General features: G+C 41.3%; 2 protein-coding genes across 2 annotated transcripts; both read right to left on the bottom strand.

Annotated features, from left to right (window-relative positions):
- Window positions 1-255: 255 nt before the first annotated feature.
- Window positions 256-8,084, bottom strand: akap17a (A kinase (PRKA) anchor protein 17A). Its single transcript, XM_074659659.1, has 7 exons — window positions 7,936-8,084; window positions 5,871-6,218; window positions 5,334-5,552; window positions 4,613-4,825; window positions 3,443-3,591; window positions 2,911-3,151; window positions 256-2,745 (listed from the first exon to the last, which is right to left on the bottom strand). The coding sequence occupies exons 2-7, from the start codon at window positions 6,207-6,209 to the stop codon at window positions 1,843-1,845; spliced, it is 2,064 nt and encodes a 687-aa protein (XP_074515760.1). The 5' UTR covers window positions 6,210-6,218; window positions 7,936-8,084; the 3' UTR covers window positions 256-1,842.
- A 2,703-nt stretch (window positions 8,085-10,787) lies between these two features.
- On the bottom strand, window positions 10,788-16,307 carry sowahca (sosondowah ankyrin repeat domain family Ca). Its single transcript, XM_074659660.1, has 4 exons — window positions 15,746-16,307; window positions 14,398-14,789; window positions 13,327-13,716; window positions 10,788-13,098 (listed from the first exon to the last, which is right to left on the bottom strand). Exons 1-4 carry the CDS (start codon window positions 16,107-16,109, stop codon window positions 12,634-12,636), a joined length of 1,611 nt encoding a protein of 536 aa, XP_074515761.1. The 5' UTR covers window positions 16,110-16,307; the 3' UTR covers window positions 10,788-12,633.
- Between the last annotated feature and the right edge of the window lie 53 nt (window positions 16,308-16,360).

Below are 16,360 nucleotides of genomic sequence, written 5' to 3' on the forward strand. Positions count from 1 at the left end.
ACACTAATCAGACTATTAATTATTCATCCACACAGTTCATTAAGCCAGCGGCGTATGGACAACACACAGATACAACAGCTGGAGTTGAGTAAATTATCACCTTGATACTTCGCACAAGGTCTTGAGGAAATTTGGAGAGATAACGTTTACAAGAACTGACTGACAATCAGAGCTTTTGACACAGAATTTAAATTGTGTTGATCACAGTGGAGCATGAGACGGTGAAAGTAGAAAGTGAAGTTGGCAGAACATCAAAGTTTTCAGTTTGAATTTTTATTTCAACAATGTGTATGCAAGACATGCTCTAGTAGATCATGAGCATACAGCACAAAGAACAAAATGGGCTTTGCCATGATAAGTAACAATGTCGACGTAGCAGTCTCAACAAAACTATTTGACTTGATCGACTTCCCCAAAGCTGAAATACAGCAAAGAGAACAGTCTGTACAGTTACTAGTAAGGCTAAGAAATGCACCAGCACTAAATTGTGAACATGAAAGCATCTTAACATCCCATTTTTACTTGGTACTGTGCTGGTTTGACTTGAAGCTGGTTTCCAAAAAACAATGATTAAACTTTGACCAAAGCTTTGTCGAGAGAGGAAAAGAGGGATTACACTGCTTGCTGAGGCAGGTCCAATATGTCTTACTATATCAAGTCTTCACACAACAAATCACTTTTCTTTTTCCAACAAACTTCTTCCAAACATTCAGAAATTCAAGAAAACCCGAAAAGATATCAAGTCAGCGGAAACTTTGTGATCATCAAAAATGGTGCCGCTTGGTCGAGCTCGACGACAAGTCTGTTTTAAAATTCAGTCGAGTGTTTTTTTCTGAGCTGCTTATCAGCAACACAGCTAACACTGAAGCAGTAGTCCACGAAATAGTTCAGGCAGCTAACACAGGACGACGAAATCAGTTTGCAGGTCAGCCAAAACATAGAGGTATGTTTCTTATGGTCTGTGGAGATTTCACATTTGTAACGGAACAGCAGCCAGTAGTCCACTTAAAAAAGTCTTCCATGACTATGGCAGCCATGAGATCTGAAAGTGTGTGATTATACTTCAGTACACAATGCTGTGTTTTATTTTCTTTAGTCAGGCTTCACAGGCTGGTGCCACATCAAAATGACAAACACAATTTTGTACTTGCCACTTTCTATAACTCACTGTTATTCAAGCACAAAGACAACTTGCTTGCAGAAAATGGAGGTCATCAACAGGCTTTTGGGTTCAGAGAAGAGTTAGACTGTCGTGTCAATCTATAAATACAGTAAGCCTCTGATATTCAAACATCTACCAGCCAGTCAATGTTCTCAATGTCCTATATGTAACTAATATCGATGATTATATAATAGAGCGATGACTTTGAATCAAATTTAAATAACCTGATATGTTTCTTCCTGTCAGAGTTTTAGTGTATTAATATTACATTTTGTGTTTTATCCCATGAAATTCTTAAATGTAAACATATTGAACATTTTGACAAATTCACAGGTAGCAGCTTCAATCCAACAGCGTGAAATGTGAAAAAGAAACTAAAAAAGGGTAACAGCAACTCCCTAGAATCAACTGCAACAATTTACATGCCTTACACATTTACAGGGTACACTTACATATGTTGTTTCAGTTGATTCTGTGGAGTTGATTTTACTTTTATATCTAAGATTACTTGTTTTTTTAATCAAGCTGCCCTATTCTGGAGAAAGCCATTTGGTGCACTTGGTGTCACGTTACTTAATTAAAAGACCAAAAAGGTCTATTCTTCTTAAACTCGTTGAACTTTAGGTGTGAGCCCAGATATGGGGAGTATATCAGAGAATAAACTGATAATATTGACGAGATCAGCGTCGTCTGGAGTGACTCCTGCCTCTACTGTTGCTGTGTCTCTTGTATCTGTAATGGCTGTGACTCCTCCGGTCTCTACTTTTGTTGCTGGTCCTAGAGCTGCCTCTGCTGTGTCTACGGTGACTACGCCTGCTGCTCCTCCCTCTGCTGTAACTCCTCCCGCTGCTGCTCCGGCTCCTGTCCCGGCTGGAGCTTGTGCTCCTGCTGCTGTGGCTGCGCCTCCTGCTGCCGCGGTGACTGAGGCTCCTCCTCTGACGACTGGAGCTCCTCCTACGGTGGCTGGAGCTCCTTCTCCTTCTGCCGTTGCTGTGGGAGCGCCTCCTCCTCCCCCGGCTGTGGGAGCTCCTCTCTCTGTGGGAGCGGTTTTGGTCCCTGACTTGTTCCCTAGTCTGCCTGCTCCTCGCCACCTCTTCCCTCTTTCCCTCTCTGTCTTTCTTTCTGCCCTCCCCTCCCCTCCTCTCCTCGGCTGTTCTGTTTTTGCCCAAAACTTGTGAATGCACACTGGACTTGGCCACCTGCTTCTCTTTGCTCTCAGCTGCCTTCACTCCGTAGACCCGGCCCAGGACCCCCAACATCACATCACTGCCGCCAGGATCAGAGGCCTCTTCGCTCGGTACAGGGCCGGCCTGGTCCTGCGTGCCTGAAGGTCTTGTGGTTTTACTGCTGCCCTTCTTTAACAGGTTGCAAAGCAGTTTCTCCCTCAGCTCCCTCTCACGGCGCTGGAGCTCCATTGCTCGGTCCTTCTCCACCTCCACCCTCCGGAGCTCCTGCTCCTGCTTGCGTCGGCAGGCCTCCAGCTGCTGAAGACGAGCTAGTTCCTCCTTCTGTCGAGCCTGCTCCTGCATTTCCCGCTCCTCCCGTTCTGCCCGCTCTTTCTCTTGCTGCTGTTGCTTCAGGGCCTGGAGAGGAGGAGGAAACAACGTAGGTACAGATAAGAGAAACAATGTTATTGAAGAAAAAAACAAACAATCTAAATTCAGGTTAGACAGTCAGCACGAGACACTGCAGTGTCACCCAAGTAATTTACTACAAAGCACACAAGCTCAAGTATCAGTATCAAGTACCTTGGCCCTGGCCAGCAGCTCAGCAATGAGCCGTATGGACTCCAGGTTGCGCTGAGCCAGCAGCAGCCTCCTCTCCTCCATTGCGATCTTCATCTGCAGCTTCTTCTGCTCCTCTTCCTGCTGTCGCCTCACCCTCTTCAGGTTCCTCCTCTCCTCTCTCTCCCGCAGCTTCTGCTCTCGCTTTCGTATCCTCTCTTCCTTCCTTCTCTCTTTCTCCTCCTCCTCCTGCTCCTTCTGTTTCCTGAAAATAAGATAAATTGTCCTCTGTGAACATCTGTTATTACTGGGAACTGTAACTTTACTTGGTTCAGTGAGGGCAAAATTAAATTAAGCAAACATAACTTATTACTTTCGTCGTCACCCACTCGATATTATACTGAAAATGTATTCCTGAATGTTTTTTTTACATTTAAAACAGTAGTACAACACCATGTATTGGGGGTCGCTGCCTTGATTCAGAGTTACATGAATCCTCTGGAGACCTTGTTCATCATAAACTAGCTTTCTGTTTTCCTTTTGTCTTCCATCATACCTCTCCTCCTCCTTACGCCGCTCCTCCTCTTCCTTCTCCCGTCGTTTCTGCTCCTCCCTCTGCCTCTCCAGCTCCTGTAGCTTCAGCCTCTCCAGGCTCCTCCTCTTCAGAGCCAACTCACTCAGGTGCTTGCTAGTGTCAAAGGTCACCTGAGGAAAACACATACACACAGATACAAGGCTTACAAAAAGGGGATTTCATGGAATACATGGTACCAAGTACAACAGCATCTTCGTTTTCTAGTAGGAATCTCTTTTTCAAAAACGTTTGTAGTGTTTCTGCATCTATGATGTTTTATTGCAGTTTTAATAAATCTGTAGTATATTTTGTGCTGTGGTGGTAATTACAACAACATGATATTGAAATCCAGAGTATATAGCTTGATAATATAATGATAAATTATGACTTCGTACAATACGGATCATCAGGCGGGGTTATGAGGGTCATTGTTTTTCATTTTCAAAATACTTCATGTCATATTCCAGCGAGATAAAGCCTTTCATGTTCAGACCAGAGCTGGTTAGATTATAATCTGCCTTCGCTTTGTTTATTTATGTAATGGACAGAACCTTCTTTTGTTCTTCATTTCTTTTACACAGAGCCTCCTTTGCTTCTTTTACCCTAACTTAGATTTCACAGAGAAGCTTTATTCTGTGGATTAAGAGACCTGGCTCTCCTCTACCCTCATTACCTTGGAAATAATGCTGACGCAGCTTTAATTCTCATTCCACTAAAAGGTCTTAAAGCTGCTATGTGTCTCTGACCAACACAATCTAATTGCTGAAATCTGCCAATCTGCAATATCACTACAACAACGGCAATTCACTTGTGGCCTCACATGCGAAACAGAGGGATGCAGATCTCTGACATGCCCTTAGCGGTAAACCCATCAGACCAAAAATAGCAAAACTTCACAATTGTGATATAAAAAGTAGAAATACATTGTTACCTTGCAATGTTCACTGTATTATCTATCTATTAAAGAAGTCTTTTTATACACCTTAGTCATGAGCTAAACTCAAGTTTTCTCTACACTCTGCCTGCTCGCACTTGCTTTAATCAATTCCTCTATCTAGGAATGAACATATTTAGGAATTCAAACAATTTAATCAAGCTTAATTATGTAGACCAGCTAGTACAGTATGTTACAACCATAAGAGCCTGCAGTACCTTGATGTTGCAGGCCACTGCCTTTCCATCTTCTCCTTTCAGCATCAGCTTCATGCTGCGCAGAGTGTCCATAGCCTTGGTGAAGCCGCCGTACTCCTGGTACTGGACATACGCCTCAAAGTTCAGATGACCGCCGAAACTGAATGTGTTGAAGTTCTTGTCCAGCATCTCCTCCCTGTATGGGTCTAGCATGGGGATGTCAACATTTCGCACCTACGATCAAAAGGATGACATTTTGACAAAATCAAATACAATGTTATTTTGGGCTCAATTTCTTAATATTGGTGATGTGAAAATATGATGATGATATACATGACTTCTATAGGTTATTTCTCTTGCAATAATTAAATGTTGTTGAAATGTTGAAATTCTATCACTTACATGTAATGCATACAATCACAACTATCTTTTTGAATTATATTGTTTGAGTGAAACAATTACAAAAGTCAATACATCCAAAAAAAACATACTAATTGTAAGATTGTACTGTGATACTAGCCATGTCTATGCTTAATTATTAGGCCCCAAAATTAAGAATAGGTCATCAGTAAAGTCCTGCATGGTACGACTACGTTAGGTTTGCAGCGAAAGCCACATTACAATAGTTGTGTCTTACAGCCTAGTGGGAAGATTACCTTATTTCAAACTAGCAAATAACATAATGTGAATTGTGTGATTAGGTTAATTCCCTGTTAAATATAGAAACAGAAACGTGTCCTACCTTGCCAAATGTCTGGAAGACCACAATGAGGACCTCTTCAGAGGGTCGGTCTGGGTACGGGCTGTCCTTCTGGCTGAACCAGCGGCAAGGAAGTCCCTCCAGGTGGATGGTGTCAGGCCTCTCTCCCGGCAGAGTCTCATTCATGTCCTTGGCGTCGCGGAAGAAGGAGTCCCAGTCGTGACGTGTAGGGAAGTCCACTTTGTTCTCTACCGCACGGACCTGAGGAAAGATAGGGAGAGAAGGGTTGATATAGGTTCAGTTGCCAGTTTATTAGATACACTTAGATAAAACTAATGCAGTCCAGTACAACATTAAATATTATATTGAGAGGAGTTTGTAATATTTAGTCCCTCCTTTCATTGATATAAATGAGATGGGCAAAATATTAGAAACATCTGTCAGTATAACACAATGAAACTCAACTGCTACACAAACTACAACCTCAAAAATAACCCAAGAGTACTGGATACATATACTGCAATATATAACCAGCAAAGTTTCACCATGGGATTTGTGGTCCAATAATGTCAGCCTTACCTTCAGTACATCAGTAAATCCACTAAGTTTGATGCACTTCACATCCAGACGGCTCAGCAGGCTCTTGACCACCGTCTTGTTTTCTACCTCGCCCTCAAAGCGGATGAAGTCCATGGTGCTCTTGGAGATCCGCAGGGCTGAAAACTGCTCCGGAGCAACCATGGCCTTCACCCTCTCCATTACCTCCCAGTTGGAGATGCTCTTGCCCGGCAGCTTGAGCTGGGGCAGAGCCACACTGACGGTCACTTTGGCAATGGGCTTGAGGTACAGGTTGTAGTCAGAGGAGAGACACACCGCCTCTGTAGTGTCATGGACGATGGTGGTCATTGTGGCAGACATTTGGAGAACCTGCAGGAAGGTTGGAGAGACAGTGAAGGGTGTAAGCTTAGCTGTAATAAGTAAGGCAAGGCAAGGCAGCTTTATTTGTATAGCACATTTCAGCAACAGGGCAATTCAAAGTGCTTTACATAAACATTCAAGAACATTGCGACAAAGTGCAAAAGAACATTAAGACATAAATAAAACAGTTATAAAAACATTAAAGATTAGAAAATAAAAAACAGGCTAAAAATAAAAGCTAGGATTGAAGCTAAAATAGAATATAACATACAAGAGTAAAAGCTCTAGTGCAGTATAAGATCATTATCTGGTTTAATAAAACGCAGCAGCAAACAGGAAAGTTTTAAGCTTTGATTTAAAAGAACTCAGAGTTGGAGTTGGTCCTGCAGGTTTCTGGGAGCTTTTTCCAGATATTTGGTGCATAAAAACTGAACGCTGTTTCTGCATGTTTAGTTCTGACTCTGGGGACACTAAGCAGACCTGATCCAGATGACCTGAGAGGTCTGGATGGTTCATAACATAGCAGAAGATCAGAAATGTATTTTGGCCCTAAACCATTTAGTGCTTTGTAAACCAGCAGGAGTATTTTGAAATCAATTATCTGAGATACAGGGAGCCAGTGTAGAGACCTCAGAACTGGACTGATGTGATCCACTTTCTTTGTCTTAGTGAGGAACTCTCAATCAGCTTTCTGAATCAGCTGCAGCTGTCTGATTGATATTTTAGGAAGACCAGTAAAGACGCCTTTACAGTAGTCAAATCCACTGAAGATAAATGCATGGACTAGTTTTTCCAAATCCTGCTGAGACATCAGTCCTTTATTATTGCTATATTCTTTAGTTGATAGAAGGCTGTCTTTGTAATTGTCTTAATATGATTGTTAAAACTCAGATCAGAGTCCATGACTACACCAAGACGTCTGGCTTGGTCCGAGCTTTTTAACATTACAGATTGCAGGTGAGCATTAACCTTTAATCTTTCCTCTTTGCCTCCAAAAACAACCTAAATAGTGGTTTACAAATGCAAGCTTGGATTTGGATTGGGGAGATCTCCACATTAAACTCCATTCAATATTCTGACAATTCAATGTTGTTGATCAAAAAACACACACAAAATAAATTAAAAAACCTTTTATGGAATTGGGAACTATCAAATCAGAGAGTTCACATGTTAATTGTATTTAACGTCAGCGTTATAGAGACATCCACAGGTTTGTTATCTTCAGCTCTTTGTCTCATCAAACCATCAAGCTACAAACAACTAGCTCACTAGCTAAACGTGACTAGTGTTAACGATGCTACATCACGCTATCTAGGAGTGTTAGCTCTCATTTCAAGCGAAGGAAAAGCTTAATTATCTTGTTTGTTTATGATAACCCACTAAGACTAAACCATAAAGAGATAATCTGGACCAAACTTTGATTAACCTTTATGCTAACGTAAAACACGTTAGCTCGCTAGCCTAGCTTCAGCTAGCGTTGTGATTTACGAGGGTTAATTAAAGAAAACAAATCACCAGCTGAACTATAATGTTAACAATTCATAAACCAGGTTGGACAAAAGATTATCTGTTGGCTACGTGTACATTATATAGGTTAATAATAATAAAACATTAGTGTTATTTATCGCAGGCTAGTTAGCTTGAGGTGTTTTCTAACTCAACCTTTTACACGTCCTGTTATATAATGTTATAATCTAACATCACACTAGATTTCATCACCACTTACCTAACATGAGTCAGCCTCCAGGCAGCAAAAAGAAGAAACACTTGTTGTAACGTTACTGATTTATGGAGAGACAAACACCGCAGAGGAAAATATCATCATGAGAAAACATAAAAGCCTCAGCTACACTCAGCTTCCGCGTGCAGTGACCTGTGACCTCACAGAGAACCAACGAGTCTCGAGCAGCAGGGTGGTGGTGTTGTTGTTGTTTCAGAGCAGTGACACCATGTGGAGCATGTGTGTAGGAAAAACAACAGGGAAATAAGAATATGGAAAAAAACGCTTTATTATAGAATAGTATAGAATAGTATAGTATCATGACTTTAGATAAACTGATCTATATTAAGTCCACAGTGCACTTTCATAGACTAAGCTACTGGAGTTACCCTGCACTATATTCACTTTTAACAGTCTCTTCTGCACTATATTCACTTTTAACAGTCTCTTCTGCACTATATTCACTTTTTAACAATCTCTTCTGCACTATATTCATTTTTAACAGTCTCTTCTGCACTATATTCACTTTTTTTAATAGTCGTCTATCACAGCTGTTACCCTGCACTATACTCATTTTTAACAGTCTCTTCTGCACTATATTCATTTTTAACAGTCTCTTCTGCACTATATTCACTTTTAACAGTCTCTTCTGCACTATACTAATTTTTAACAGTCTCTTCTGCACTATATTCACTTTTTTTAATAGTCGTTTATCACAGCTGTTACCCTGCACTATGCTCATTTTTAACAGTCTCTTCTGCACTATATTCACTTTTTTTGATCGTCGTGTATCACAGCTGTTACCCTGCACTATATTCAGTTTTAACAGTTTTCTTCATCTCCTTGTATTTTTATATCTGGTATATTTGTTTGTACTTTGTACTTTGCACTACTAACTTTTTTACTGTCTTTTTACTAACATGTTTTGCACTATGGAACTGAGATGCTGGAAACTTGAATTTCCCTCGGGATCAATAAAGTTACTATCTATCTATCTATCTATCTATCTAGCTGAAATTAATTAAATCAAAATATGCCAAAGATCTCTTTCTATTACTTGAAAATGATCTGACCCTATAACTAACAATCACTTAATCACTTTTTTTTTACTTTGTTTTATTTATGACATGCTTTTTTTAAATGTATTTATTTATTTTTCATTTATTGTCTGTGTAAATGTTTTATGTCTATTGTGATATCTGCAGGATGATAACTTTGTTATTGTAATGACTTTGCCTTACTGTTTGTAAATTCATTCATCTTGTGAATTTAAAAAAAAAGAAGTTAAATGGAGATCACCTGTGTGTAGTCAATAGGTAGCCTAACAATTGAATGCATTACAAATAATATCCTCTGTCTAAGGACTGCTGTACAGATTGTAAAGCCACTTGAGGCAAAGTTGTGATTGGGCTATATAGGTAAAATGGACTTGACTTGACTTGAAATACATGCAAACAATTACTTCATATGTTATATTTATAATTCATTTAGATCACTTAATAGAAATCTGTTTTCACTTTGATATTAGAGTGCTTTTCTGATGATTAGCATAAAAAAGCCACAATAAATCTACTTCAGTGTTGTACAGTAAAACAATAAAACATGAATACCTTTTATAGGCACCCTATTTCACAAGACAACAGTGCACATGTGTTATTAAGTTGATGGCTATTTGGCACTGTTAGTCACAAGTTAGACTTTGTTTGGATGTCAGTGTCACTGTGGTGACTGTTTGGGGAGGGAGTAGGAGATGGGGATAGATTGGACATGGATTAGTCCAACAGCAGAGGCCCCAGGCTACAAAGTTGGCACAGTTTCCGTGAAAAGATGGCAGAGGAATTTACATAATAGGCATTACTCCCTTCACTTTGTATGTAGGTCAGTAGCTGCAGTCAGACAGCCTCTCTGCTCCGTCCCGATCAGCAGTCATCTAACAGATAGGCCTGCCTAAGGCAACTAGACTCTACCGGCTCAGGAAAAATCTCATCCCTTTGGTGACCTCTATAAATCTTGTTTGACTAGTCGATAACAGAGATCAGAGAAACATCAAAAGAACAGACTCTGACTCCAGATCATTTAGTTACACAAGCAGCACATGTGATTTTAATGACTATACATATGTAATCCTGCTTTTATATGGCTGATTTGTTCTGGTAAGCATGAGGTAGAGGACAGACCCATACAAGAGCTAGAAGGACATCAGTGCCAGAGGACGATGTGGTTATCTGTCCAGTCGCAGGACTGCAAATGTACCCCATCCCTCTCATACACATGATGGCTTACTCAACTTTTTAGATTTTTGCCAGAGATAAAATGCTCAACTACATGTCAAACAGAAAAACATAAAAGCTACTTGTCCTCTGTTACTTCTCACATGTAATATACTGATGAAACTAAACCTACAGTATATCTGCAGTTGAAATGGTTGTGAAACGAACTAGACCAGTGTAGATCACTAAAAAATTAATTTATCTTGTGAGGGCGTTTGGTCTTTGTAACAATAGAAGTACACCCACAACAGGTGCAGAGTGGGCTGTGAATATATTGCGTGCAGTATTACATGGGCAGCTTGTGGACAGGAAGCCGTGGATGTACTGTAAATGGGGGCACAGGGGGTCATCAGATCATCAATTATTCAGCACCACCAGACAAGGACAATCACTCGGTGTCAGCAGGACTGGCAGAAAAAATAGCTGGCTTAATGTGGAGCTTTGGTCCATTCTAGTTGAAGTTGACTCTTAGCATTCATGATTGTAAATATTATGACAACTCTGTCCATTATTTGTCTAATCCTTGTTACATATTCTGTATATTGGTTTGCTACGAACAACAGCAGCAAACTGTAACAGAGCACCGACTTTATGCAAACCATTATTGCTTTATTTCATATTCAATGATGAGAAATGAGGACAAAGATGACAGTGGTCCAGTAACAGTGTATTCACACCACATAACTTCACAGTATTTCACAAAGAAGACAGAACAAATTACTTACAAAACATACAAAGTAACAGTGCATAGCATTTCCCTTATTCATGCATCTGAAAAAAGTGACATCAAAGTAGGTTTGTACAATACATTTCTACATCAAAAGAGTCAACCATACAGTTACATGAAGCCCTATGATTTGAGTACAAATGCTACAAAATATTAAGGGAACATTCATGAACTCTATAGGATGTGTCGTTGATCCAGTAATCAGATATAAGCAAGGTTCACATATTTGGGAAAAACAGTCAAAAAGTCAATGTGCTCCTCAGCTAAACATCCCGCATATTCTGGTACCGACTCTTTACTGTCCACAGACGATGCAGACATGATTAATGGACAAATGATTGTATACATGCAAGGTTAGAACAATACAAGGAGGTTGATTTACTAAATGGTGGAGATAAATCAGTTTGTTTGATTGCATGTTTACTGTAGAACTAATCAGTGAATGACTTGAATAACCTAAATAACTTTTCACTAGATTAGATTTTGAGATTAGATTTCTGCATGAAATACAGAATTATTATAATACATTTTAAGAATTGGAGATTTGCACAAAAACACTGCAATCTAGTATTAGAGGCCCAAACTGCTTGAGAAGCAATTTAATAATGAGTAGACCAGACTCTGGCTCAGACTCAGAGGACTTGAGGTACATTATAGTCAGTAGAAAAACCACATCAGTTCTCCCTGTGCTTCTACACTGTGAAACAGTCCTACTGTATAACTGATCAGTGTCTTTATAGTACTTGGATCTAACTAAAGCCATGGCAGCCTTCTTTTGGTGTCAACTAATGATCAACTGAAGTGAAAGGGAAAAATGACTCATTTGTACTTTTATATATACAGTACATTTTACATCTAAAAGTAACAATTTGAGCACCCTTATGAGTATGACATGGGACCAATAACAGATGGCATGGTTTTAGTTTGAGCGGTTTCCTCCCATAATCACAATCTATCTCCAAAGTGACAAAGTGCAAACATGACAACTGTACATCGATGTTTGGACATACAAGAATTCTGTGGTTACAACAGTTTCAATACTAAAATCTGGTAGTTAAAAAATAATAATTCACATTACAGAAATGTAATTTTAAAAAAACAGCACCATCCAATCCAAGGAGGTTGAAATATAGAAAATTAGTTCTATGAATATATTACTTTACTCTGCAAACAAAAAACAAGATTTTAGATAAGTGATAAATCAAACCTAAGTGCTATTTTCAAATCCCTCACCACTGTGAGTCAAATCTAAAAGTGTAAACATGATACAATCCTGCCGGCTTTTGCATGTGTGAACATTGTTCTAGTGTAAATATTAAATAATAAAAAATAAACTGGTGTATTGTGTGCTACCAGCTCTAAAACAGAGCCTAAAAACATGATAGAAAAACACACTAAAACCAATAAGTTCAAAAGCAATTCACAGAGCCGTGGTTCAATGAATTGTCGTGGCAAATAAAACGCTACATGAACTGTGACTTGCCCTCAGTGATTAACTAATAACTTCAAAAGGAACAAAAATAAGTTAGATTTTTAGACATTTGTGGTCCTATAATAATAAAACTTTAAAATCAACTTGACACTATACTGTATATTAGGATGTGTTCGGTCAGTTTTGGTCATAAAAACGTCTGACCTGTCAGCTTATAAAAGGTGAGTAAACTGCATTTTGTCAAACTGGTTTATATCTCAGAGATGTGTGTAACTTCATCCAAACAGGTTGGACAGTGGTCGGGTTCGGAGAGGGCTGCTGGGGAGATCCTCTCCTCTTCCCACCTCCCCTGCGTCCCTGAAGGAGGCGCTGTGGATGATCTGGGCTCGGTGGCGTCCTCGGTGCAGCCGGGCGTTCAGTCGGCTCAGAGACGACTTCCTCTGCATGCTCCCCTTGGTCCTCCCGGTCACGACTCCATCCTCTGCTGCCTCGGCGGGCGGGTTCAGGAGCCGCAGTGGGTTCAGATTGCCCTGGAGGACTCTGGGAAATCGCCAGCCGCGCATTCCGCTGCTGCCGCTGTTGGTGTTTTCATTGTCTGACTCAGCTCCCGGTGAGGTGACCACTCCCTCCTCCTGCAGGTCAGCAGCCAGCGGTGGGGACAGGTACTGGATGGCTCGCCTCCCGCTGTAGTCTCGGGCCTCAAGGTCGGCCTCCCAGTCCGACAGCAGCACACGGACCACCTGTCAATCACACAGTAGAGGGAATATTCAGATCGTGTCATTTATGCGGAATTAACTCTTTCTCTGATATCAATTGTCTCATCAATAATCAATAGCACTAGTTGTCTTCTCTAAAACAAACAGGTGTTACAAATGGGGCAGACAGAGCAGATACAATCCTCTGCTGCTTCACTGAGCAGGTGAAACACACGATACCCCACCACCACCACCACCATCTACGCAACCCACCTGTGTGTGTCCATGCATAGCTGCCAGGTGTAGCGGTGTGTATCCAGCACTGGATCTCACATTTACATTCACAGGTATAGCGTTCTCCTTGGCGAAGGCCAGCAGCTGGGAGAGCAGCTCAGCTTTGCCCTGCTTAGCCGCCCAGTGGAGGCAGGTGAAGCCGGTCACAAAGTCTCTCTTGGCCACGAGGCTAGGCTCCACAGAGAGCAGGGGCTGCAGACAGTCCCACAGGCCATCTGAGGCGCACAGCATCCACTCATGTTCCAGCGGGTCCAGGGTCACCGAGGCGCAGTCCTCATCGGTGGCTGAGGAGAGGAGCGATGCCGAATCTCCATCGCTCTTCACCGAGTCCCGGATGCGTGAACCGCGGTTGATCAGAGACCTCCGAACCTGCAAAGGGAAGAAAGAGGTGCATACTTTACATACATTTTTTTGTGTCACCTTTTAATACGGTATCTGTTTAGCTTTGCGCCACTGTGGAATGCTTTATGGTGATAGAAAGACAGTAAACAAATCAGTTTTGAAATACTCAATTTAGCTAGTTATTGCCTTATGATGATCACCAAATGGAGGTCATAGGTCAAGCTGTCTAACAGTTAAGTCAAGCTAGATTACATCACTGTGTCTCTAAGTTACAGAAAACAGAAAACTGTTGCTGTGGAGTCACACTTCATGAATATTGCATTTGTGGTTACACCCCAAATAGCGTTTTCAATCAGCTGTCAAAGGCTGCGCTCTTGGCCGTGCTGCAAGTTACACAGCAGCAAAGGCAGGGGAACCTGATTCAGGTATTAGAGCACACCCAAAGGTGAAACACCTGATGTGACACTACTGCTTTAGGTGTGGCCAAATGTATAGCATGGTCCAAAGTTTGAAATAAAATCAAAAGCAGTACAGCAGCATTTTTCTTTTATATCTGAATCAGTGATTTTTACAGATTGAAGCCTATTTTTGCAAACACACTTTCACACATGCTTAAATTGGTACTTGTTTTAGCTACTATGCCTTGTAGAGAGCGAAAAATAATCCACATGGGAGTTTTTTTCATGCCAGAGAAACGTAGTATCCTACCTGAGGAGAACTGCTCATCATCAGCTCTATGAAGTTCCTGCGACTTCCCTTGGGGGTGTTGATGTCTCCAACAGGGTCCAGCCCTTCCAAGGCGCTGTCTTCAGATAGGCAGCTGGTCAGCAAGGCCCGCTGGGATCCTTTGGACACCCTGCGAGCCCCTCTCACCTGCTGGCTGTGGGACCCTGCAGGGTGAGCCTGGTCGAGATCTGCAATCCCAATCACTGGGGCCGACTCCCGCCTTCTCCTCTCCCTCAGCTTCACCTCCCCTCCTCCACCAGAGGTAGGAGTCCCTGTGTTGTTGGTTTTATTATTCTGGGAGGGGGTTGCAGGCTGCACATTTCCATTGGACTGTTTGTCATTGTCCAGACTGGCAGCCAACGAGCTGGATGCTCCTGTGGGAACCATTGGATATGTTTATTTTTGTCACGGTGTACGATGGAGTTGTCTATGGCACAATCTTAACCTGAACTCCCAAGCAACATTTCCATTGTAATCCCCACAGGTATATGCACAAGGCTGGTCTTGTTACATCTTTATGTTATCATTAACCCTGACTTATTGTAGACTTATTATGATTTTTTTGTCAAGAAAGAGGTAAAAATTAAAGGTCTGATTACTGGATTTGACAATGTCAGTCTGTATAGTAGGTATTGGCCTTCAAAAACAATGGCAAAAACAATGACACTTTATAATGTTGTGGCTATTCAGAGGGACAATGCTGAGACAATAAAATCTAAGCAAATAAATAAATAAATATCGAACGTTTGAGATTACTGTTTTACACAAATATACACATAGGTTAGATAAATAAACACAAGATTTTGCATGTATATGCTATTTCTGCTCCTGTGGAACCATTGGACATGTTTATTTTTGTCACAATGTACAATGGAGTTGTCTATGGCGCAATCTTAACCTGAACTCCCAAACAACATTTCCATTGTAATCCCCCACAGGTATGCACAGGGCTGGTCTTGTTAGGTCTTTATGTTATCATTAACCCTGACTTATTGTAGACTTATTGTGATTTTTTGGCAAGAAAGAGGTCAAAATTAAAGGTCTGATTACTGGATTTGACAATGTCAGTCTGTATAGGAGGTATTGGCCTTCAAAAACAATGGCCAAACAATGACACTTGATAATGTTGTGGCTATTCAGAGGAACAATGCCAGACAATAAAATCTAAGCAAATAAATAAATATACAACGTTTGAGATTACCTATACACATAGGTTAGATAAATAAACATACGATTTTGCATGTATATTTTAGAATATTTAAACAAATCATAGACAAAAAACAATCACATAGGTTGGAATAACATCAACACATCGTGCAGTATGCCTTACCTGTTTGCTCTACGTTGTCAGGGGTGCTGTTGACATAGCCGTTGTCCAGTGTCTCCTGGATATTATTACCATTGCACTCCGCGTGATCGTGGCCGCCTGTGTCTGCACGCATCACCGACTCCGCGCTGTCTTCACTGTTCAAACAAACAAATGTCACGCCGTTTTCCACCTTCACAACACCCACGTTGTCCACGATGCGTCTCAGCAGCTCCTCACCACCATCCACCCCTTCATCTTCCTTCGACTGGTCGTTTTGCCCCGAAACTGATAGGAAATGATCCATCAGCTCCATCTGTTGGACCCTCCCTCCTCTCTCCATCAGGAACTCCTGCACGGCTTGCTCCGTGGTGCACTGGGACGACATCGTCGTCCTGCACAACCTCCAAACAGAGATAGTTACACAAGGACGTTTCAAAATGAATGCATGTTTTCACACTACTGTCATGCATTTAGGTCGGTGATGACAGCATCTTCTTCTTCTCCTCTCCTCCATGGGGAGTGTCCAGCTCTGGCAGATAGGGGTCGCACGTAGCTGAAAGGATGCAGACGGCTCACCACTAGTGATGTGTCGGTCACGAACGAGTCGGCTCTAAGAGCCGGCTCTTTTAAGTGAAC

This window comes from Sebastes fasciatus, chromosome 14, assembly GCF_043250625.1.
Source record: "Sebastes fasciatus isolate fSebFas1 chromosome 14, fSebFas1.pri, whole genome shotgun sequence".
Lineage (NCBI taxonomy): Eukaryota > Metazoa > Chordata > Actinopteri > Perciformes > Sebastidae > Sebastes > Sebastes fasciatus.